Source organism: Buteo buteo, chromosome 9 (assembly GCF_964188355.1).
Source record: "Buteo buteo chromosome 9, bButBut1.hap1.1, whole genome shotgun sequence".
Taxonomy (NCBI): Eukaryota; Metazoa; Chordata; class Aves; order Accipitriformes; family Accipitridae; genus Buteo; species Buteo buteo.
The window spans coordinates 12,898,448-12,923,017 of NC_134179.1; the positions used below are offsets into that span (position 1 = coordinate 12,898,448).

General features: G+C 39.2%; 1 protein-coding gene across 1 annotated transcript; it reads left to right on the forward strand.

Moving 5' to 3' along the window:
* Positions 1-77: 77 nt before the first annotated feature.
* Positions 78-23,184, forward strand: PAPOLG (poly(A) polymerase gamma). Its single transcript, XM_075035397.1, has 23 exons — positions 78-190; positions 3,905-4,063; positions 4,138-4,204; positions 4,850-4,931; positions 5,014-5,123; positions 6,356-6,409; positions 7,482-7,593; positions 8,236-8,325; positions 8,935-9,073; positions 9,230-9,302; positions 9,385-9,505; positions 9,823-9,907; positions 10,309-10,362; positions 12,742-12,861; positions 13,200-13,309; positions 15,619-15,740; positions 15,827-15,996; positions 16,905-17,011; positions 17,088-17,326; positions 18,218-18,289; positions 18,875-18,928; positions 19,759-19,872; positions 22,061-23,184. The coding sequence occupies exons 1-22, from the start codon at positions 174-176 to the stop codon at positions 19,855-19,857; spliced, it is 2,256 nt and encodes a 751-aa protein (XP_074891498.1). The 5' UTR covers positions 78-173; the 3' UTR covers positions 19,858-19,872; positions 22,061-23,184.
* The last annotated feature ends 1,386 nt before the right edge of the window (positions 23,185-24,570 follow it).

Consider the following 24,570-nt stretch of genomic DNA (forward strand, 5'->3'; position numbering starts at 1 on the left):
GAGGCCCTGGCCTCCCCGCCAAGCCCCACCCCGTCGGGTGCCCTCCTCCCGCCCCATTGGCTGGGCGCCGCAGTGGCCGTCGGGAAGGAGGCGGTGGCGGCGCGCCGGCTAGAAGGGGCGGCAGGCGTTGGGCGGCAGCTACGGGTTGGGCAGTGCGCCGAGTTGGGTGCGCCATGAAGGAGATGTGCGGGTGAGGCGGCGGCCCCCTCCTTCCCTCGCGTCTCCCTGAGGGGCTGTTTCCCGCCGCAGCCCTCTGAGGGGCCCCTGGCGGGGCGAGAGGCTGCGGGTCCCGGAGCGGGGCTTGGGAGGAACCTGCCTCCCGTCGGGGAAAACTTTTCCTGAAAATAAACGATAAACCTTTTCTGTGTGGAGGCGGGGGTTAGAGGCTCTGCGGGGCTCAGCGCCGGTGGTCGGAGCCCCTGGTTTTTGTAGGGTAAGATTCTCGGTGCCGGTCTCGGCGTTGTGTTGCCACCGTAACCTAGAAACGGCTCGGCCGGCCGCTGCTCTCGGGCTGCCGACCCGGCTCCCGGGCGGGAAAAAAAAGTGGCTTTCCCTGAATGCTGGCGTCAGGAGCAAGGTGCTTTAACTTGCCAGCAGGTGTCTGCAGGCTTTTTTTTTTCTTAGTGTGGGTATGTGCGGTAGGAATGGGAGGGGTAACTGGTGTTACTTCAGTGAAGGTCACGGGATTTGGGGGCGTTTCTTCGTTGGTTGGGTTTGGTTGCTTTGGGGTTTTGGGGGTTTGGTTTGGTTTCCGCTATCAGTTCTTAGCTGATTTCTGCTACCAATTTTTAGCCCATTTCCAGTCATTCCTCCTCCCAGGTGGTGAGGGTGGAAGAAACTGGAGTGATAAATTTCTGCCTGGCTGGAGGCAAGCCGACCTCATGAGTCAGAGAAACGCATTCATAGTGAAGGCTCACACACCGCCCTGATGGCTGAAGGCAACTCCCTGAACTGTAACAGTGTAAACTTATTCGTTGTCTCTCAGAGCGTGCAGGAGAAAAGGACAGCAGCTTTGTGAAGCTATAAATAAGTGACAAAACCTGCAACAAGTCCGTTCAACTTCTTGTATAAAATTAGAATCTATTGGAACGGAAATATGCTGGAGCTGTGCACTGTGGTGGACAAATCATAGCAAGAGTTGGCAAAATATTAAACTGCCGCAGGCTTCTCGTTTAAACAGAAGGCTGATGGATGAATAGGTAGTATTCCATGTATGCTGCTTTCTCTCTTAAGATCTCTTCTTTGTATATGTCTGGCAGTCTGGTACAGTTAAGAAAGATAATTAAGATTTTTTAATTTTTTTTTTATTATTCCAAAAGGGGAACAAATCCTATTGGGCATAATCTACTCTCTCAATAAGACTTTCAAAATGCCATTTTCCTCAACTTTTAAGTTGTGAGATCAAAGTTTCAGTAATACATGCAAGCAACTGAAAAATATCTACTATTGACTAAAAGAATTTGCTCTTAATAATATCTGATATAGGTAATTGATATTGTCCTTTATGTCAATCTCTAATTATAATCTCTGCAGGAAGAATGGGACAATGAAAGGCAGATGGTGGCCTTCTGTACACTGGAAAGATCTTGAACGCTAGCAAAGTCTAAAACCCATTCTTGTGTTGTGCGAACTTTCTGAAGTGCAAGTTGTACAATGCAAGTAATATGTAAAACATGTAGGAAGCTGCTGCTGTAGGTGTTTTAATTTAGATGTAATGCACAGCAATTAATCATAGGCTTTCCTTCTGTATTTGTTATGAAAATGATATCATAAGAAGGAAAATATTCATTATGAATATTTTTACTTGTGAAGTGGAAGTTGACAATGCCTATAAACAAGGCAAGGCAAATTAGGTCAAGGCCTAGTTACACTTGTAAGTAAACAGCCATTTTGACTGGGGAGACTAGTTGATAGGACTATAGTCCTAATACCCCTCCCCAGCTTTTTGGAAAACACATAGAAAAAAGTTTGAAAAATGAGCTCATAGAGAAGGGGGGTGGGGGGAACCCACTAGATGACTAAAAGCTGTGTCTGTAATTGGATAAAGCTACCCTGAGAGAAATCCATCTTCCCTCAATGGAAGAGTAAAGGCAACAATTAGAAATAAGGAGTTGTAATAAGCTGTCTTTTTTAAATCAAGTATTGAAGCTGTCCTTTGAGCATTTCCTAATCCCATTTCAGCCCAAATGGGTCGGATATCTTAAATAGTTATAAGCATCTCTTGACTAACCCAGCTAATACTTGAAGTTGTCTGTATGTGAAGTAGGAAAATATCTGGTTGGAATAATGGCATAATTAATCCCTTTAGCCTTAGGGTCTGGATATGGACTCTGACAAGCATGATGAGTTGTAGAGACTTTTTAATGTGTCTCCCCCTTTTGCTACTAGTGTTTCTGTAGAGACCCTTGATCCATCAAGTACAGTTCTTGCCTTCTGTCCCACTCCTTTCTCTCTCGTGGTTTCAGCTGGTCATGCGAAGTAGGGGTTTCTTTCTCCATTTTTCCCTTTCTAAAGCAAGGGTTCTATGGTGTAAAAAAAAAACAAAAAAAAGCTAATGCTGCTTCTAATTTAATGTTGTCCTGCCATGTCAGTCTTGTGCTGCTTCTGACTGCAAGTAAGTCTAAACACGAAGGGCAAGTGGAGGGTTGGAGGTGAAAATGATGCCTTGCTGTGACTGGAGTTCCAGGGGCAGTAACCTTGTGGGTGTCCAAACCCGGGTGCCTGGTGTCCTGCTCAGCCTAACTGGGTGTGGGAGCAGCTTGGAACACCTGGCATTTGTTTTCAAGAGTGAACCGTTAGAATTTGTTGTGCTGCATGTTTGCCAAGCCTTTGAAGAACTGGTTTTACAAGGTCAGGTTGGAGGATGGCCTTGTGTATGCCTGGGAAGATGTGGCTGAAGGCAGTCACGAGTATGTGTATGGAATGTTTTTATCTTTAACTGTTCTAAGGACTGGCAAACATCCCAGCTGAGCCAGATATGCACTCCTGTGTTAGTAATATTGGCTGTATGCCGTTAGTTCTTTCTAGATCTTTGTTGAAACGTATATAAGTTTGATCTTTTAGTGAAATAAACGGAAACTTTTACAGATAGCTTGAGCGCTTAATTCAGTCGCTGCACTGGGCAGTGAGCTAGCTAAACCAGATTTGAGCACCTTCGACAAACAGAGCTTAAGTTGTGCTGCTCTACATGCTGACATGCATCTCTTGGATTTAGATGCATGTACAGCTAAGCCTCTGAACTATAAAAACTGAACACTGTGTTAAGAGCACAAGGCTTTCCTAACAACATTAGCTGCAGATTGATTGATGTTTTCATTCATACTCCTCCATAAACAAAAACAGGGTAATACTTAATTTAGTGCAACAACTCTGTTTAACAGACCACTTCGTTACATGCCCTTCCTCTACAACCAACTATCATGTCCTTTCAGAATCAGTAGAAGCACAGCAAATACATTTAACTAAAAGAAGCCAATGTTAAATTGTCTTGTTTAATGTTAGCAGGAAGCTGATGGGAATATCCTTAAATCAAAACTGGTATGAAACTGAAATGTGTCCAAAACTTCCGCTGTATGTAGTGTCACCTTTAGGGGATTTCAAACCTTTTAATTTCCTGGTGATCAGTTCTAACTGTCTAGCGCAATGCAAATAAGCTGTATTAAGATGGTAGCAGCTTGGATCTTTTCTTATATCCACAAACATTTTTTAAAAAAGTGGTTGTGACTTCTAAGTTAGGTCAAGTTTTCTAAAAATCATAAGCAAGATCTTTTTTTCCTCATTTATATTAATGCTGGGCAAAAGAGTGGAAGTTGATTTGGAAACCTGTAAGTGGAAGGGTGTTTTCCAGTAAGGTGGGTTTTTATTTTCTTTTGTGGAGTCTTCAGTATTTTATTTTCTCCCACAGTACTCCTAGGCTGCAGAATGACCCTCAAAAGCACTATGGAATTACTTCTCCAATTAGCTTGGCTCCTCCTAAGGATATAGATTGCGTTCATACGCAGAAGCTGGTTGAAGCGATGAAACCATTTGGGGTATTTGAAGATGAGGAAGAACTGAACCACAGGTATAGCAAGACTGTAGAATTTCTTAATCTCCTGGATTTTTTTAGGGCAAATTTAACACGAGTTTTCTTTACAGGCTGGTTGTTCTTGGTAAACTGAATAACTTGGTCAGAGAATGGATTTCAGAACTTGGTGAGAGCAAGGTAAGGATTTCTGATATGCTCTTATCAAGAGAGCTGAAGCCTTTTTATTTCTTTTAAAGGCGATACTACTAGGATTTATGACAAAGTTCAATTTTTAACTTTTTTCTTAAGTATCAAGGAGAGCTGTAGTAACTGCCATTGAAATAGTGTATGAAAGGTACTTCAGATCAAGATCTTCAAGTCTGGGGCACTGAATGAATTTGTGAAGTGGCTCCATCAGTTGACTTGTAGCAGTTAACAAAGCTGAAACAACCTATTGTGGGGTGAGATAGATGGTAAATGGGCAGTAATCTTGCCCCAAACAGCCTACAGCACTCAATCTAGTTTGAAATTATTACACTTTGGTATGGCTCTTCGATTATGTTAATTTATGTGCCTCTGCTGCAGGGAAGACTGGTAATAGGTCTTAATTTGTTTAAATTAATGAGAGGACTGCTATATTACTCATTTTGTGTGTGTGATTTGCAAGCACTCACTTCAGGAAAACAGTGTCAGTCTATTAGACTAACAACTCATACAGGACTGAGAAGACATTGTTTATGGAGGCTATTGTAGTCTTTCTAAGTAACTTATCTGCTAGTTACACATTGACCTATGTGCAAGTTTATCTTCTATTCTACAGAAAACTCTCTCTTCTACCCACAGAATCTTCCCCCTTCAGCAGTAGCAAATGTTGGTGGCAAAATATTTACATTTGGTTCTTACAGGCTTGGAGTACACACTAAAGGTAAACTTCTGTTGTCTGGTCATAGTTCTAATGTTTGAAAGTGTCTTCCAACAATAACAGAAGAAATGGAATCTCTTTGCAGGTGCTGACATAGATGCTGTTTGTGTTGCTCCTAGACATGTAGAAAGATCGGATTTCTTTCAGTCGTTCTTTGAAAAACTAAAACATCAGGAGGGAATAAAAAATCTAAGAGTGAGTAAGCTCTCTCCTTGATAGATTGTACAACTCCTACAATAAGAATATTCATGTTAAAGACTCATATTGGTAGTGAATGTCTTGCAAACCAAAATTAAAAAGGGAATTGTTGCTGAGCACCTTCTAAAATACTGTTTACGCAGCATGAAAATGTTGAAGTCAAGCTTTTGGTTCTTTTCCTCAATGACTGCACATCACACAAGAATCTTCGTGTAACATTTCTCCCCTACCCATGGTTTGGGAATGAGTCGGCTGTATCGAAAAGCAAGGTTGTCCCTAGGAGCCTTGCTTTAAACTTAGATGTAGTAAGGGGCTTGGAAATAAGGTAATTGTATGCAGGAAGAGGAAGGGGCAGCCTAAAAACTAAGGAAGTTGAATGCGATGTGGAAAGGTTTCTGTCAGTACCTTTGCTGTGGTGTTCCTCTGGATGTACTTTAGGACTTCTAATTTATTTTTTTCTGGTCATATTCTTCTCCAGCTACTCAGCCTGAGACTTTGCAGAAGAGATGCACAGTCAGTTTTACATAAAGTTAATAGCTGTGCTACGAACATACAAAACTGCCTTGTAAAATCACCCTCAGGTGCATATGTTGCATACCTTGCGTGTAAAACAGGACTCCTGAGAAGTGTTTCTCTCAGCCTAGCCTTCCTTGTGCAGACATTTTGAAAGACTTCATATGCATAGCTAGCGAGTGTTTGTTTAGATGACTCTCACCTGAAAACAGACTCAGTGGGCTGTGGCACAGTTCTAACAAGTGGTCTACAAAATTGAAAACTGTCCCGTAAGGTAGCTGATAGCATCTCAGGCATGATAGAAAATAAAAATACAGGAGGCTAGTGCACACTGTCAAACATGGACAGAATTATCTAGATTTCTCTGGATGTTAACCAGTAGTAAGATAGCTACAGACATCTCTTACTTTTCTTCCTCACCACCAAGGTAAGTACCTTACAACCTCTGATACTGATGGCTCATTGTGCACTGTTTGTTCATTACAACACATGATCAGCTTCTGAATGTCTTGGCTAAATAACTTCTTAAAGCTAGTATTAGTACTGTATTAGTGCTATACTGCTTGCAGCTTATTAACAAATTTTTTTTGTTCGGCAGCAACTCAGTCTTTATACTGAGTAGTTTAGCAATGTAAATTCTGTATTTTATCATAGTTTAGGAAAAACATTAAAGTAGCAAAACGTGTTTTCTTATGCAGCTATCCCCTTCTTTACAGGCAGTTGAAGATGCATATGTACCAGTTGTCAAGTTTGAATTTGATGGCATTGAGGTAAGCATTTCTTTTTTTTTTTTTTAAGTGAGTAAATTTTTTTTCTTGCTTTGGAATAGGATAACTTTTCCAGGGACCTGTGACTGTGCTATTTTTGACCACAACCTATCCCAGGAGAAGACATTGCAGTAGAATGGGAGCTTGTAGGAAAATAAGCCCCTAGGAAGCCTGGCAGGCATGGGTGCATCAGGGACATCTTTTTCTAAACCTGTGCTGTAGACCAGGGTAGCCTGCTTGAATAGCATTTATCTCTAGCATTGTGCAGAGTGGGAGCAGAGGCAATGTCCTTCCTAATTCTTTTTAGCTCTGACAAGCTGGCTTTCTACAGAGGGATGTGTATAGTGTAATTCACTGTATGAATCATGTGAGCAGACTAAATGTTTTGCTGCAACTCAAAAATGAAGTGGTCATGGGACAAACAATCTGGAAAATGCCAAGTAAAAGTACTCATTTGACTCCTGCCTAGGTTTGTCAGCTGCAGGAATCCTGGTATCTTGAATACATCTTATACAGTGAATAAAGACCTGCATGCTGTAGTAGCTAAGCAAGTTACTGATTGGTATCACTATCATGAAGACATTTATTCAATGACCTTTTTGCGGCCTTTATCTGGTACAGACATTCACGGAATAATTTTCTTGCCTCAGACTGTACTAAAAACCAGATACCTCAGGGACAAAAGGGCTTACTGCATAAGGAAAATGCTCTCTCCTTTGCTGAAGTATAGTTGAGGTGATTGAACTTCTGTCTTAATTCTATGATTAATTTTAAGTTCTCTTTCAATTCAAACTCTAAGTTTAGAGTAAGCTTTTCAACTTAAAAAACCCCTCTTCCTTTCCCTAGCTTAAAAAGAAAGGGGTGATGCAATTAGAGTTTTGTAAATAAAAATGGGACTTCTAGGAATTTTACTGAATCTTCTGGCAAATGAATCTCTTGGGAGATGTATGTATAGTCACATAACTCTAAATACAAATGTTAACCACTCTCTTTAGACTTGACTAACTGTTCCCCACTAGGGTGCTGTTTGCAAACTGTGTGGCATTCTAACGGTTGGCACTTTTTTCCTCTTAAGATTGATCTTGTGTTTGCAAGACTGTCTATGCAAACTGTTTCTGACAATCTTGATCTCAGAGATGACTCGCGTCTCAGAAGCCTGGATATAAGATGTATACGGAGCTTAAATGGTAAGCATATTTACACATCTTTAAAAAGAAAATGTTACTAAAATTTGTATAGAATACACATTATACAACCCAAGTTTCTGTACAACATGCAGACTGTATACTTGTATACTTGAGATCTGAGGAGGTGGTGAGTGGGCTTAAATTTAGGTGTTTCAAGTTGTGTGTTTAGGTAGACTTGTGTTTCATGTTTCTTTGATCAGGGTGTGTGCATTGTTCTAGTTTGCCACAGAAACTGCTTCAGATGAATAGGTAGAGCACTTGATAGAGAAGAATGTGGTAGTTCATTAAAAAAAAAAAAAATTTAAAATACCTGAAGCCTAACTTGCTCACTGTTTAACACTGACTGGTTTAATTGTTCCTGGCTGTTGAAAGCAAGCTGGCTTTCAGAATCCCATAGAAAGACCTTACTGAAAATTGTTGGCTGTAGTCTAAACTATGAAAAAGCTGTTGAGGGCACCAGTTACCTGAAGTGATACTGAATGTTATGTGTAATCTATAATTTTTAAGGTAATACGAAGCAAGTAATCCAAACTTGTTTTTGTGGACTTGAAGGATAAACTGTAAGCTATTGATCCAGTATAGCATAAAACTGTCTTGTACCTGTTACTAGGAACTTCTGTACTTCAACTTTTTTTCTTACAGGCTGCAGAGTTACTGATGAAATACTACATCTAGTGCCAAATAAAGAGAACTTCCGGCTCACGCTCCGTGCAATTAAACTGTGGGCAAAACGTGAGTAATGTGATTGTTTGTGATCTTTAAACTTTTCAGAGGCACCTCATGCTGAAAAAAATAATACCATTAGAAGTACTTCAGCTTTGGATAGCTGTTTAAATAAGTTTTTAGTTTAAAAATGGTTTTTAGTTTAGACTCAAGGACTGTCCGTGTGGTAGATTCTGTGTGTGTGGTTTTTTAATGGAGGTAGAGTGGGGAGTGCCTACAAGACAAGGTGCTGCGTTGCTTATCAGGAACCTGACTACAAATGATAAAAATGCCAAGTTAAGTATAAAAGCTTGATACATAAGGAAGAAGAAAATACTGTTTGCACGTGTGACTAGAGCAAGTGCTAGAAGAATGGCAGAACCTTTTTCATAAGGGAAATTGGAGTGAAGCGGTAGCTGTAGCCATGTAGGCAAATTTCAGAGCAGCAGTGTTTTGGGAAGTGGTGTGGTAATGATTCTTTCTCTTATCACTGTAAGGATCATTGCACTGCAAAAATAACTGACTTTGAGGCTGAAGTGTACTAGGTATTCTATAGATTGAGAAGTTGGTGCTGTAAATTTGAAGGAATATACTTGGGTATTGAAAGACTACAGGCTAATGACAATGTATCTATTGTAGGACGTGGCATTTACTCCAACATGCTGGGATTTCTTGGTGGGGTTTCCTGGGCCATGCTAGTAGCAAGAACATGTCAACTCTATCCAAATGCTTTGGCTTCTACTCTTGTTAACAAGTTTTTCTTGGTTTTTTCAAAATGGTAAGAGCTATTTATGACTATTTTAATTTGCATAAAGTAGTAACACTTTTTGAGGTAGTTTTTCATATAAGATTTACACCAACAACATTCAATCCTACCCTGAATTACATGGCAGGGTTTTAAATGGACAGTTAGTTACTGGCTTTTCTTGTATAGGGAATGGCCAAATCCTGTATTGCTGAAACAACCTGAAGAGAGCAATCTTAACTTACCAGTATGGGACCCTAGGGTATGTAGACATTGAATTCAAAAGCCTTTAAACTTTCTTCTAACCTAAGCTGGTGCTAAGCAAGGTTGTTTTAACATCATAGGTGAACCCATCAGACAGATATCATGTAATGCCTATCATCACCCCAGCCTATCCACAGCAGAACTCTACGTACAATGTATCTACATCAACGCGAGCGGTAATGGTAGAGGAGTTCAAACATGGTAAAGTTCTTTCCATGCTTATTAAGTGATTAAAAAGTATAATTCTTGCTATATGAAACCACATTGTCTGAATTGGTTATATTCTGTAAGGTGTTCTGCCCTTTTAGGTAGAATAGTTCCCTGGGAAGTATACTTGTTGCAGACGATAAGGCACCAGTTTTCCAATGTATTGTTGTAGTAGACCTGCATTTTGTCAAGGAAATTCCTGCTTTTTGATCTGTCAATTACTGTTCAAAACCTTTATCTTATAAAGTTTATATCATGCTCCGCTAGTCTTAAAAACAAAATGGTAATAAGATTTTCAACCTTAATTGTAGGTCTTGCAGTTACAAATGAGATTCTCCAAGGAAAATCAGACTGGTCAAAGCTCTTTGAACCACTGAACTTCTTCCAGAAATACAAGTATGTATGAAATCTGTTATCTGAACTTGAAATTATTTACTAACTGGTTAGCATAGTGAGTTTTGGTTTGCAGTCTAAATAGAAGATGGCATTAATGTTTGTTTTTCAGAAACTGGAGGTACTCGTATGAATTTTGGTAAGGATAAGTGTAGGAAAGATAGAAAAACTGTATGTGTTAAGACACTGACACTGTTTTTGTTAAAAAAAAAAAATCAACTATGATACTTATGTGGCAGAACACAATTCTAAAGGATGTGATCGGTTTTTCTTCAGTTAATACTGTGCTGAATACAGGATATAATCTGTCTGTTCTGGGAGTCATATTCTATACATTTAAGGCAGTTTTGGTCTCACTTGAAGGAATATGAAGTCCTGAGCTAAGATGTTAATTTTTCTTCTAGACATTATATTGTGCTGACTGCTAGTGCCTCTACTGAAGAGCATCACTTAGAGTGGTAAGTCTTGCTTTGAATGTGGGTTCAATACATAATTGAAACTCAATTCAGGGTTGCACTTCATTTGTTAATACAGTTAACAAAAATAAAGTATTAAACTGTGCAACTAGGCATGGAATACAGTACCAAGTTAAGTAGCAAAACTAAAAGCTTTCTTGTGAAGGAAAGTTAACAAAAATCTTGCTGTTTAAGAAGTTAACCTAAAGATTCAAGTCATGATGAGAAGGAACAAAGAGGACTAGCATGCATATGCCTGAAGGTCAGATGCTTTGTGTCATCTGGAGAAGCAGATGCAAGGAGTCTAAGGAGACTACTTACCCAACACTACTTCAGTGAGGATGTTCCTTGTTACAGAGACAAGTAAACAGGGATTACTTGGTGTCATCAGATGTATAGTGAACACTGGAGAGCTAGATCTCTTACTGACTTATAGAGCAGTGGTCTCCAAACTTTTTTGATTGTACACTCCTATCAGCAAAAAAATATAATTTTTGAACACATACTTGCAGTATATATCTACTTATTTACAAGTTACATACACATTACTGAAGTTCTAATATTTTCTTCCTATACCCTGGGATGGACGGATGGACACCCACACACGCACACACCACCTCCCCACTTTGAAGATGACTGTTCTAGAGCCTTAGATAACTTGGTTTCCTAACTTTTTTTCTGGATGTAATATTTCATTTAGGACTAGATTGCACTCAATGCTAAGTGGCTCTGGTTATGTAGTCAGCCTATTCCAGACCCTGCTTTTCTCCAGTGAAGTGAAATGAGGCTGTTTAGTCTGGGTGAAACCTGATAGTCTGCACAGAGCATCTGAATGCTGATAAATACTATTTACTAAGTTTTTTAAGCTAGTAGTGTGCTCAGGCATCTTATGTTTAGTGCTGAAAATGATCATTTCAGCATGCTTGGTAGTGGATAGGTAAATTGGGAGAGTGCTGATGTAATTTGTGAAATGTAATGTGAGAACCACTTCAATTGTAGTTAGAGGAAATGACTGCTTATGACATGGTATTTGTCACTGTCTCAAGGGAGATATGCCAATAGTAACTTGTTTAACCTATGTGGATAGGCTGACTAACTGTGAATCTTGAAATAAGGGGAAATGGTGAGGAATTAAGGTACTGTAATGTGTGTGTTCTTAAGAAGTTAGTGCTTTGCCTGCTTTGCTCAAGTAAGCAAGCAAAATAGCTCTGTGTAACAGACCCCTGTTCTGAGGGCACCTTGGTTATACTTCAGTTTGGCTTGTGCTTTAAGGCAAATAATTTAATTCTTGTGCTATCTCTAAAAGCCATCTTATTTAATGCTTAAAAATAGCTCTAATAGGTAATACCTTTTACCTGAACTCTTTAATATGTTCCCTTAGAAATCATATCAGCTACAGCTTGATGTCAGTCAGTTAGGTATACAACAAGGAGTTATGGGCAGAGGGCTTAAAAACATTTCACATTAAAAACTATTTGGCTCTAAGTGAACAAAGCTTATTGTGTCATCACAATAAAGATGAGGAAAGTTCTGGCTCCCATAAAAGCTGATGTTTTTGCAGTGACAGATGGCAGCAAATGGAGCTTAGTTTTGCATCTGGGAAAATTAAAAGCAGAAGATAAACTTGCTTCAGTTTGTCTCCTATAAGAACAAGTTTAGTTCACCAACTCTTGAATGGATTTGGGAATAGATAGCACATCTCTGTTGTTCGTCAATATAAGATACTTTTGAAGAACGTACAGATTTCTGACTGCCTTCAAAGTTAGCAGTGTTTTAGGTAAAAGGGTAAAATGCCAGTACTTCATTTAAATGAAAAGCTTTTGTGGTCATGATTCATTTCTTGGGTAAGTTTCTGATGATACTGTGTTGACTAGATAATTTGTTTATTAGAGGAACTGTATTTTTCAGTTTGGCTGGGAAAAGGTAAAATCTTTTCACAGATCAATCTGCAGGAAGAATTGCATCTTTACTCAGGTGTAAATGAACAGTTGTGCTTGAGCCTTTTCTAAACTGTTCTTCTTGATCTTTGGGGTAAAAAGGAGTTTTGCTGCACTTCAAAATGCAGCCAGAGGTGCTGGGAATCTGCTTCTTGTTGATATTTTCATTATAGGTTATATGTTGAAGTGTTGTATCTGACCTGTTAAGAGTTCAAGTTAAGCTTATTTACCTCTGTCTTTTGGAAACTTTAAAGCTCAATGTCACTGGAAACATCTCAAACTACAGTGTGTGTGTGTGATATAAATATCCAGTATCTGCTCAGCTGAATGAAACTTACTACTTACTGATTGTTTAGCACTTGTATTACCATTGTATTATAAAAAAGCATATAACTACTGTGCTGGATACAGTTAAAAATGAGTAAATGTATTTTGTTCTTACTAGGATTGGCCTTGTTGAATCTAAAATTCGTGTGCTGGTTGGAAACTTGGAGAGGAATGAATTTATAACTATTGCACATGTAAAGCCACAGTCTTTCCCTGGCAACCGAGAACTTTGTAAACAGTGAGTTTCATTACTTTCTGAACTACAGCTTGGCCAGTGTATTGTACCTTGTCTATATTCATTCACCTCAGCTTATCTGTGGGAGATCTTCAGTTACATACCTACTGTTCTGTAGGTACGTGGTCTGACGGGCAAAGTTCTGAGCATGTAAGATCTTTTTAAAGAACGGAGAACTTCAGGAAGGAGTTGTTGGAGAACTTAAGTAGGGGCTGACTCTAATCTTTAACTGCTGCGTACAACTAAACTGTTTCACTTAATCCCTTCTTGAAAGTAGATACTAGCATCCAAATAAATGGCATCTGTGCATAAATGATAGACTTGTGAATCTGTCTTTTTAGGAGTGGATATGTGTCAATGTGGTTTCTTGGAATCGTATTTAGGAAAGTGGAAAATGCAGAAAGTGTTAACATTGATTTAACCTGTGTTATACAGTCATTCACAGATACAGGTAAGCCTATATTTTGCTCTAGTCTTGTAAGGTTTCATTTTTTTATTCTAGTGCAAGTTGCTTCACATAGTGAATTGTTCTTCCTTCTGGTATTAGCTATTAGATGTTTCTATAGAACACGACATATAGAAGATTAGCTTTAAAAACATACTATTTTGACACTTTGGCAAATTAAGTCCATCTTGAAACAAAAGTGTGCACTACAGTCATATACCATACGTGAAATAACAGTTCTGCAGATCATAGTAAACACGTGCAAAGGTGTGTTCATGAAGTGGACAGTCAGATGTGAAGCCAGGAGATGTCCATTTACTGGGTGTAGCTACACTTGTCAAAAACAGTTGTCAGTTGCTGAACTTCGGAAGTGAGAATTAACTGTATCAGGCTCTAAAGTAAGTTGTTAATGCCTGTTGACAGTACTTTTCCAAAATAACAGTTTGTGTATAATATCATCCCAGAACTTTGAAAGTCAGTGAGTTGTCACATTGTAATTACATGCAGTCTTGCATGTAAAGCTTTGTGTTCATCTTCCATTAATATTTTTGATAGATGTAGAAATAAAGTAATATTGCAAGTGTCGTTAGATAATGCTAGAATAAAGGGGCTTGGGGGTGAGCAGTTGTTTGAAAGTATAGGTCTTTTCCACAATCTGTTTACTTCTTCCCAAGCTGACTGCTCTTGTGCATTTCAGAAGTGCATGTGTGCTGTCAGGCTCATGCCTAGCTATCATAATGAAGAAGGGAAATTGGGTTACTCTTCTGAAGTTACAAGTGTGTTTGGACAAAAAGTTCTAAACAGTGGACTCCTTTAAATGTTTGTTTGCACTGATGAAGAGTTTATCTGTGGTACCTGTCTGAGCTGGGTGTTGTGTTGCTCAGACAATATGAGTACATGCAGTAAAACTTGACCTTCTTTTTAGCTCATGCTTTGGGATATGAGAAAAGCACAGAAAAAAGGCATCAAAACTCTTGTCTGAGTTTTAAGTCAGGTGGGGTGACTTCTGCAGGCTTGCACTGTTATCTGAACTGATGCTTGTCTTGTATATTGCGTCCAGTGGCACTGTGTTTCAATGTTGTGGCAAATATAAATTACTTCAACAAGGTTTATCTACTACTAAGAGGCTCGAACTAATAGTAAAACTTGTATTTCTATGCACAAACTTTATTAGCATAACTATGCTCTTAGTTTAGTGAAGCACAGCCTATAGTATGTTTCAGATATAGGGTTTGAATCCAGAGAGATTGAACAGAAAAGGTATTTCTTGAGAGGTGTGATATCCTTTGGCAAACGTAGGAGTGACCAGTAGTTATGCACAAGAAAGCTTTTATCACGTGCCTTGACTCTGAGAGAATATGTTTAGAGGGCAAAGATTAACTTCAAGTTGATGGGCTCAAGAGTATAAGGCTCACTGTTCGGAAGGCTTTTGTTAAATGAGCTTTATCTCACTTTTACATAAAAACATCATTGAATTTACTTTGAAGCAACTGTTCATATTGGTGTGAACGTTCATATTTGTGCTTTTATTTCACTTCTAGGTCTGCTGTAGAAGGACTTATAAACCTTTTGGTTTTGTTGCATGTCCTTATTTTGATTCCCACTCTGTATGTTAGCAAGCCAACTTTCCAGTTATGCTCATTATAGGCTTGTTAAACTTATCTAAATGTGACTTAATTCTGTAACAACTGCTCTGCTAGTATAGCACTTTTAAGTTGTGTAAAAGGTTGTTTGCAGGCAGTTTAGAAAAGTTGGTTTAAATTGTAGTGGTTCTGACAAGTCAGTTGTCCCTAAAATCCAGTCTGTCTTGGACAGATAGTTTTAACACCTAAATTACTGAAAAGTTATATGATGTTACAGAACTGTTATGAAAAAAACCCCCACAATCACCACTTTAAATATCAAATAAAAAAATTAGTCTGAATCTTGAGTCAGGTGTCTGGTCTGTCATCAGCTGTGCACAATTGGGTTGATTCAGAAAGTTCTCTAGATCTATTTTCAACCAGAAAACTAATGGTTAAGGAGTATTATCTCCTTCAAGTTAAAATCAGCTCAGATGTGAGCTGCATGATTAGTAAACCACAGCTGTAACTAAGCACATAAATACATATTTGAACTTTGAGCTGTTATGTATCTGGTCTGTACTGGATGTGAAATGGGCATCTTAAGTCATGTTCATCTTGAGACAACTTCTTGTTCTTTGTTTGGGCTGGATGGACTTAAAGGCTTGCTGTTTTTAAAGACACCATATGTAACTTTGACAAATACCTAATGCAAACATTCCCAATAAGCTACAGCACTAAATTTCATGTTAGTTTACAGGCAGGCTAGCAATCTCAATGTGCTGAAGGAAGGTATGAAGATTGAGGCAGCTCATGTGAAGAGAAAGCATCTCCACTATTTTTTGCCTGCAGAAACCTTACAGAAAAGAAAGAAGGTATAATAAAAATTTGGCTCTTCTGGCAATATTTTTTTTGCTTTAATTACTTGAAGACTTAATTTTTGTTGTTGTTGATGTTTCAGCAAAGCATGCCAGGTATTAGTCAAAATGCTAGTGGGCTTCAGTGCAAAAGGACTTCTTCAGATGGAAGCTGTTTGGACAGTTCCAGAGACATGGACTCCAGAACACCGTATAATTCCTCTTCATTAAATAAGATTTCTAAATTGGACACTTGTACAGCAGAGATAGAAAGGTTAGCACCATAACCTTAAAACTGTGAAGAAGCTGCTTTTTAAGTGACTCACAATGTGAATGAGGTCTAGGATTTCTTGCTTGAATCTGTATTGTTCATAAGTATGTGGAGGGCTCTAATGGCTTTAGGAACAAAGCTGGCATCTCCTTTGGGTACATGGGGGGAGACAGGTTAAAGAAATCCTTGAAAAAAAATTCATTTAATGTACATGAACAGATAGGAAGAAATAAGAACTTGATACCAGAGAAATTATTTGGTCTTAAATATAGATCCCCTTAGGTTAGTGTGTAACTTGAATCAGGAGTATTTTATATGTACGTAACTTCTAACAAAAAGTATGGTTAATGCCAAAGAGTATTATGTTCTAATGAAGTGCTGATCTTGATCACAGAAACACTAGAGCTGCTGCTGACTTAGTGCAGCAGTATGAGAACTTCAGCAGTAAAAGTGTCTGTCACTTGCTGGGAAGTGTGTTTGTTTATAAGCTACTTCAGCACAGAGGGAATATGTAATCTTGAGACTAATAGCCCAATACTACCAAATGCATAATGCTTGCTGTGTTCAGACTGTTTGGTACTGTAGGAGTAGCATAAAAAAAAACAACTGGATGCATGTATGGGTAGAGCAAATACATTCATTGTATCCAGCACTCTGTACTGCTTTTTCTAAGCTGGAAAACAGTACAAGTACATAGAGATTCACTAAAGACAATGCTTAAGTTTGAATTTGCAATCTGAAGTTCAGCAAAATTAACATCTCGTGCTAGATTGCCAGTGAGTTTGTTGTTTAGTAGAGCTGTGACAATGAGCTAAGAAGATAGACATTTGTCTTGCATGGACTTTCTGGAAATGAAATGTATAGTATTTTACAAACTAGCATTTTATAACTCTAGCATCTGACTTTTACAGAAATGCTGTGTATCGGAAATCTAATGGTGTTAACAATAGAGAGAAGATACCTTGTGTAGCTGTGTCATCAGTGTCTAAGGGACTCCCCATTCCTGTTATCGATTCAAGTATGTATTGAAGTAGTGGGTGGAATGCAGTCTTTAATTTCATAGCTGAACTCTAAAAGCTTGGTGTCTCCTGCAGAAATGGAGGCTACAATTGCAATAAGAACATTGGGACCTCCAGCTGGTTGCAACATTCCAGGACATAACACAATTTCTCAGCTCAGAGCATGTTTTGTCCAAGGACAGCATGAATTAAGTGGGACTCCAATTACAGATCCTAAGACTGCTGCACCTAAACGACCTTATTCAGTGACCACTAAAGGACCTCATTCACTTACATCAGAAGAATGCCCCAAAAAACCAGTAGACAGAGAAAAGGTAAGGAAGGAGGGGCTAGGCCATGGAGGGTTTGAAGTAGAATTAATTATTGATGTACAATGAATGACATAACTGAGAAATGCATATATACATCCCCAATGGATTCAGGAATCTATATTTAAGCATAATGATAGTTTTACTAGGATTTAGATGTGAGAAATTCTTGAATATACTGTATAGCTATTAAACTTTTTTTTTCCCCACGATCTGGCACTAGTGACTGTTTCTGGTCTGGTGGCAGGGTCTCTAAATACTACTGTACTTGTATATTACGGCACTGACCAATTGGTGAATGAATTGGCTTATTTGGAAGCAGTTCTTAATTCAGAAAAAAATTATCTCAAAATGAAGAGGATATAAATCTTACACATGTAAAAGTATGAGCTAACCTTGTTCTGGCAGATGATTTTTGAATGCCTATTGATAGTTTTGCTACTTTAGAAATCAGCAGCCTACTTAATAGGTTGTCCACTGCTGAAATGACAGTGTGGAGTTGCTTCTTAAATCTTGTTTTTGTGGAATTTTTAGATTAATGCTTGATTTGTTTTATTGCTATATATAAATCTCCTTAAATAGCTGTTCTTGTGGCTTGACCTCTGATTTGAGGCAGAGGCAAAGAACAACTAGAAAAAAACCTCAATTTTGACACTTGTAAAGAATCAACTTGCAGAACTGTTATCTACGATTGAATATTTCAAGTACAGATTTCAAGGTTTGGGTAGTAAGACTTTTTGTGAGGCTTGAGATTCCTGTGTGGTAATGGTAATCTTGTCTATATGTTGTTTTAAGAATGGCCACTAATAGATTTAATGTGTTGACTGGAAGCTGTACTCAAATATGAAGGTAATTTTAGTATAGCAATTATTTTGAGTCTGTTTTCTGTTCTTCTAGTTAACTGGCCAGGATTCAGCATTCAAAGATGATGGCAATCCAGAAGATGTCAGCAGCAGATCTACAGGCAATGTAATTTTGAAGGGGTTTTACTCAGTGAACTAACTGAAATGTTGAATGGACTGTTCTAGTGCCTAGACTACCTCACATAAATATTCTACATGTTTACTGATGTAAACAAAAACATGCTCTTTAGTTTAACTTATTTCAATCTTCATTTCCCAAATGTTACATCTGTATGACCTGTCTTTTAAATGTTACTACTGGATGATTTGGTAGTATCTAGTTTCTTTCCATGCTTGAAATAATTATTATTTTTTTTAACCACTCAATTCACTGATATAAACTGAAACTACTATAAAGACTAAAGCATTTGGCCTCTCAAAGGGAGGATAAAGAGCTTTATATTTAGTGTAGCTTGCTACTGAAGCATAAACTCTTGAGGGCACACCCTTAAAACAAGATGTGGTCTTGTTGGTAGAGTGAAGGTTGAAATACCTGAAACACTGTTATGTGTGCTTATAGGGCTTAAAAAAAAAGAGTTGGAGGTTGTCAATGCACGTATGTATTTTCAAAATATCTAGCTGCTAGACCTTGCTGTCTCTCCAGTCATGAATTTGACAATACTGCCTAATAAATCCCTTCTGGCTTTTTTAGGGTGTCTTTGGAGGAAAACCCATGCTGATTCCAGTTATCAACTCAAGATCACAGGTATTTCTTATTGTGCCTTTGTGTTCATAGGTAAAGCAAAACTAGAATTTTTATTTTATGTGCCAAGACTTATGTACTGTTAATCCCTGTGAACCTGGTGATTCTAAGTAGTTGGTAAGCTTTTGCCTATCATGCTTCCACCAAATTGAATAGCTAAACAATGACCTTCCAGGTTTATTCACAAAAGCGAGGCCAAAGTTTCCAAGTTATTAAACTGGAAAAACCATGTTTCCATGCACTCAGGCTGACACAGTTTGTTTCCTGATCTGCTTTTTTCTTATTAAGCAAAAAGATCTGTACTCCTTGCAGATCTTCCATAAGGTGATCTGAACTCTTACTGTCTTAAATACTTGTATACAGATTTCTGTGATAAGACTTGGAAGCTCTGAAGTGTATTAAGTGGCTTTAACTCTTCTGTCTCATGTAAAATGTTGTGAAATTGAGGGTTATAAGACTGGAAGTAATCTGCACAGTAGAGACACTGTTTTCCTGATCCATGGATCTGAGAAGAATGGTAGCTTCCTCTATTATGCTGTCAAGCAATTTGCAACTTATTTCCCACCCTCAGGAATATAATTATCTCAATTGATGCCAGGAAAGAAGTGTGCAGAGGGGAAAATACTCTTCCTCTGTAAACTGGTGGTAACTAAACAAGGGGTGTGGTGAAAAAAAGTCCTTCTCTGCAAATATTTGGGTTTGGGCTATGCTATTTTAGTACTTAAAGAATGTTGTTATATTCAGCTAGGAAAGGGTTTATCTGCTGCTACTTCTGAATTGATGAATTTAAACTTTCCTTTTTTCTTTTTGTGGCATCTTTTTGTGTGTTGTAGAGGCTTTCCAGCAAAGAACTACCAGATTCTTCATCTCCTGTTCCAACAAATAGTATTCGTATTATTAAAAGATCCATCAAACTTACCCTTAATGGGTAACCAGTATCTCTTCAGGTAAAGATGATAATCGCTTGTTTAGTGGTCCATATTATCAACATGTATTGTTACTAACAAAGTATGGAAGGTTACTCTTGCATACTGCAATTGGCCAGTTAAAATCGTGGCCTTATTTTATGATATTGTTTGATGCTTGCTTCCTTTTGAACTGTTCTTTGCATATTCTTGTAACAGTTATCTTTATTAGTCTTTTTAAAAGTCTTAACTGTCACTAGCTGAAACAGCTTTTGAAAAAGCCACAAAAAACAACCTGCCCTGTGACTTGGATTCAGAATGCATGTAAACAGGTTAATTAGTCACTACAGCCACATTGTGGTTTCAAGTGTGTATGAATGTGCTTGTATTCATTTGTGTTTTCCTAGTTCATGTGCATATACTGTTCTTATCTTAAATTGTTTTCCCATTTGGCACATACACTCCTGTGCATCTATCACAATTGTGCTCAGCTTCCTCAGCTAGTAGCTTTCCACTGCCTAACACAGCCACACACTACACAAGTATTGTCTCCCATGGAGGCCCGTAAATAATTTAAGTATTGAAGAAAATGCAGCAGAGGATGCTACCAAGGTATGGAGATGATAGACATGTCCCATGCCATTGTATCTGATTTTTGTCTTAAGACTGCTCCAGCATGAGACTTGAGGGGTTTTTTTTTGTTGTCACTGGGTAGTAAAGCTAAACTCAGAACACACAGCTGAAGATGTACTTAACCATTGCAATAGCCAAGGCTGTTGTGACACTGCTACCCACCTGCAAGGTACAGTCTTGAAAGCAACTGGCATGCAGAAAGTGGTTTCAGATAAACCCTGAAAGCTGTTCTAAATGGTTACATGAAAACTTGTAGTAGTCTGAAGGTCTGGTTCTGTAAACTGATAACACTGCTTACCCAGTTAAGTGCATTAGGGTTTTTTGAGGGGTGGGGAGAAATACTGGTCATATGAAACAAACGTTATGCTATATCTCTATTGTAATTTCTTCATAACTTGGTGGTTTTGTAAATGAAGTTGTATGTTTTTCCAGAGTATTTTTGTATGTACTGTAAAATACTGTCTTCCAAAGAGAAATTTAAAATCTTCAGTCTTTTTTTTAATGCACATGGGATCTGCTTAAAAAAACCCCAAACAACTAAACCAAATCTAAGGCAGGGGGGCAGTGCCACAGAAAATGTGTTCTACAAAATGATAATGTCATGGTACAGTAAATTTGAAGAGACTAGGAACACTGCTTTCCTGCTTCTAGTATTTCCAGGTTGTGAATTAACACCTTCTGAATAGTGCAGTTTGCAAACTGTGCTGACAGTTAAGTCCCAGTTTGCTATGCAGACAACAGATACCCCTGAATTCTTTTAAAAATAGTTTCTTGGCTTAAACAGGAATTCTGAGCTCTGATCATCTTAAGCATCCACCTAAAAACCCTAGTGACAACACTGAAGAGGCATGTAGCTATCTTGTAAGGTCTTTCTCTAGCGTTCCCCCTACTGCTAGTATTCCAAATTTGTGGAGAAAGTGTGACTATGACAATATACTTACTTTTTTTCCTTATTACCTCTGGTTTCCAGTTTGCTTTAAGTGCAATTTATCTCTTAGAAAATTTGTCTTAGTAGGCTTGAGAGGTCTTATTCTTCCTTCTCCACTCCAAACACCCCAAAACTTAGGCTGCAAGGCTTAGGTTTACTCACAGGTTAAAATTAAGGAACAGAATGCATGTTACTTAAGTGGCTTTTAGCAGAGCTACACCTTGAGTTTATAAAATGGTTACCTTGGTTTTGTGACCTGTATTAAAACCATGGTATTTAAATATTGTCAATTCTGTGTACTAGTTACAGTATGTATACAGCTTCAGCACCTGTGTAAATAAAATTCCATCATGAATTTGAAGGAAATAAAGCTGAAGTAGGTGATAAGATAAACAGCAAAGCAAATGTGAAAAGTGCTTTGTAATAGTCTACAACCCTGTAATATTACCATGCTTTTAAACAAATTCTTCCACCTGAGTATTCCAAGACTGTTAAAGGCTGTTTTGCCCTTAACCTCTAGGTCAGCATGTGCATTTATGCAACTAGTCTCAAACTAACCTAGCTAATTGATATCAAAGTATATGCCTTTACATGGATTTATTTTTTTTATTCTTGCTTTGCAGTTATATTCTAATTGCTTTTACTTCCCCCCCCCCCTCCTTCTTTTAGGGTGTAAAGAAGAAGTTTAGGAAGAAGTTAGGTTACTAGTTTCTCAGACTTGATCCAGCATAGGTGAGATTACATGCTTTATTTTAACATACCCTGACTCAACGCTTGGCCCAGTGCAGAGTGACATCAATGTTCTGGAATTTCCCTGGATATTGCAGAAGTTCGATACTGCCCCAGGACTATGCAGATTAGATTACAGCTGTTTTGAATAAAGTTCGAACTGCAACAATTCAACTTAAATGTTTTCCTTTGTTTATGGAGCAAGTCCTCTGTTCAGGTGATTTGAAAGGAAACTTACTCATGCATAAAGACTCAGTGAGGGAGGCTCTTTGATAGGAGACTTCCTGCAAACTTTGCTGTTTTCTATCTGCTTTCTTAGCTGGTTGCTGTGTGTGTGGCTTGGAGGTCCAGATGGAAGGGGTGAGGGATGCATGATCAATATCCTTAAAGAGGAGCAGCTCTGAATTGAAATTGTGCATGGTTAGTCACTTGGAGCAAGAAATTCCATTGTAGGAATTAATGTCTCCTGCAGTTTTACTTGTTGGGTATAAGCAAAGGAATGGTTAATGTGAAGTCACCTCCACTTCTGCTGTTCCAGTGGATGTCCCTGTAGAAACTAAGAGAGAAGGTAATAGAATACTTCTTGTTTTAATGAGTAAAAAGCGAAGGGCAAAAAAAAAAAGTATCTTGAAATGGTTAATCTTGACTTTGACTTCAGGAGGGAAGAGGCTTATTAATACTGCCTTTATGTAATACTTAGTGACATAATCTGTTTAGCCAAAAAACACAAGTGAAAACTCCTAGCTGTATTTTTGTAATTACCTCATCACACTTCTTACAAAGAGTCTGGTCCTGTGCATTATTCCAGTAAATGAAAAGCTGCGGTTGCAGCATGCTGTGTATCTGTGTGCAGCTGAGGGACTAATCACTACCCTGGGCTGGAAGCGCTCTGTGCCCTGTCCCCAAAGGAAATCAAATGGCTTCAGGAGGCACCTCGGTCTGAGCAGTAACCTGCTCCCCTGACAACGGGCACCTTCCTCTCCCCCAGGACCACCCCAGCAGGCTGCAGCCTTGTCCCTCCACCCGCCCACGGCAGCGTGGCTGTGGGGGCTGCGTGCCCTTTCCCCAGCGGGGAGAGCCGGCGGGGTGAAGGGGAGCTGTGGCCCAGGCTTCCCATGCTGGGGAGGGTTTCCTGCCGTAGGGCCCGTGGCGGGGGCGGGCTGGGGGCCGAGAGCTGCGTGTGCTGTGACTGCTGGCGTGGGACTGCACCGCGGCAGGGCTCAGAGGGCGAGCGGCAGGGAAACGTGGCTGCAGCCCTGCGCTGCCTGCTAGCCCTGATCGCCGGCCTGGAGGGGTTGGGGGGACCGGCCGCAGCCCCCTGCTTCCTGGCTAGCTCCGCTGCTGCTCTGCCTTTCCTCGAGTCCTGCTGGGCCAGGTTGGATTAAGCAGAGTACAGTGAGGTATTTTCCAGCCCAGAGGAGAGGGGTGGGCTGTTGAACACTGCTTGCAGCATCCTAGCGTGCTGGTTAGCATGGACTCCCCTGCCCTGTGGCTGTTCCTTCAGCCGTCATCTGACCCTGGGGTTACCAAGCTCTGAGCGTGGCCCAAGGGCTCGGGGCTCCAGGCTGCTGGACCTTGTGTATTTTTCTGGGGCCATCATAGAAAAACAGTAGCCTGGAGGCTGATTCTTGTCTTGTTTCAGAAGATACAGCCTGTTGAGCTCTCAGCTGTCTGGTGTTCAAGAAATTGACAGAATTCGAGAAAATCAAACTGGGACTGCTTGTCCTTGGGCAGTTCCTCTTTGCTGGGAAGACCCTGTCTGAATCATCCTGCTCTCTTCACTCAACCTTTTTCTTATTCATACCTCATCTCTTGTCATTTCATCTGATATCAGACTCTTGCCTGTCTTCCTTTCTCACTCAAATCCATCTTTGCTTCCTCTGCATTTGACCTGGGTGGTACTTTATTCTGTGCTGATGGAGTGAAAATCCCATGAGTCCTGAAACCAGAGGAGAAATAACCTACCCTGTTTCGGTTTTAGTGTGTGGCAGCCTGGCAATCAGCTGCCTGCTGTGGGCACCATCCAGGTCACTCTCTGCAGTATATGCAATGGAGAGAAAGCTGAAAATTTTGGCTAATAAGTAAGTCTGGCAAGCATGTGTAAGTTCAATCTTTTCAAAGGTTCAACACATGCCCAGATATATGTGTGTTTTTGAAGGAAGAGCAGGAAGTCCAATAGAGACACCAGCACAGCCTCTGTGCTAAATTTAATGCCCCTGTTTCTGAAATGTGAAGAAGCTAAGACTTTCTTAATAAAAGTTTTAAAAATTCTTTGAATATAGTTAAAGCTGCATATGTTCCTCATGATCATTCTTAGAAATGACTGAGTCATTTCTGTTCTGTTTTTCCTAAAAATCAGCTGGAGTCCCACTATATGTAATCTTACGCCAAAGAAAAGTTTTTGGCAAACTTGGAGTAACTGAAAATGCGGCCTTAAAATAGGAAGTGTT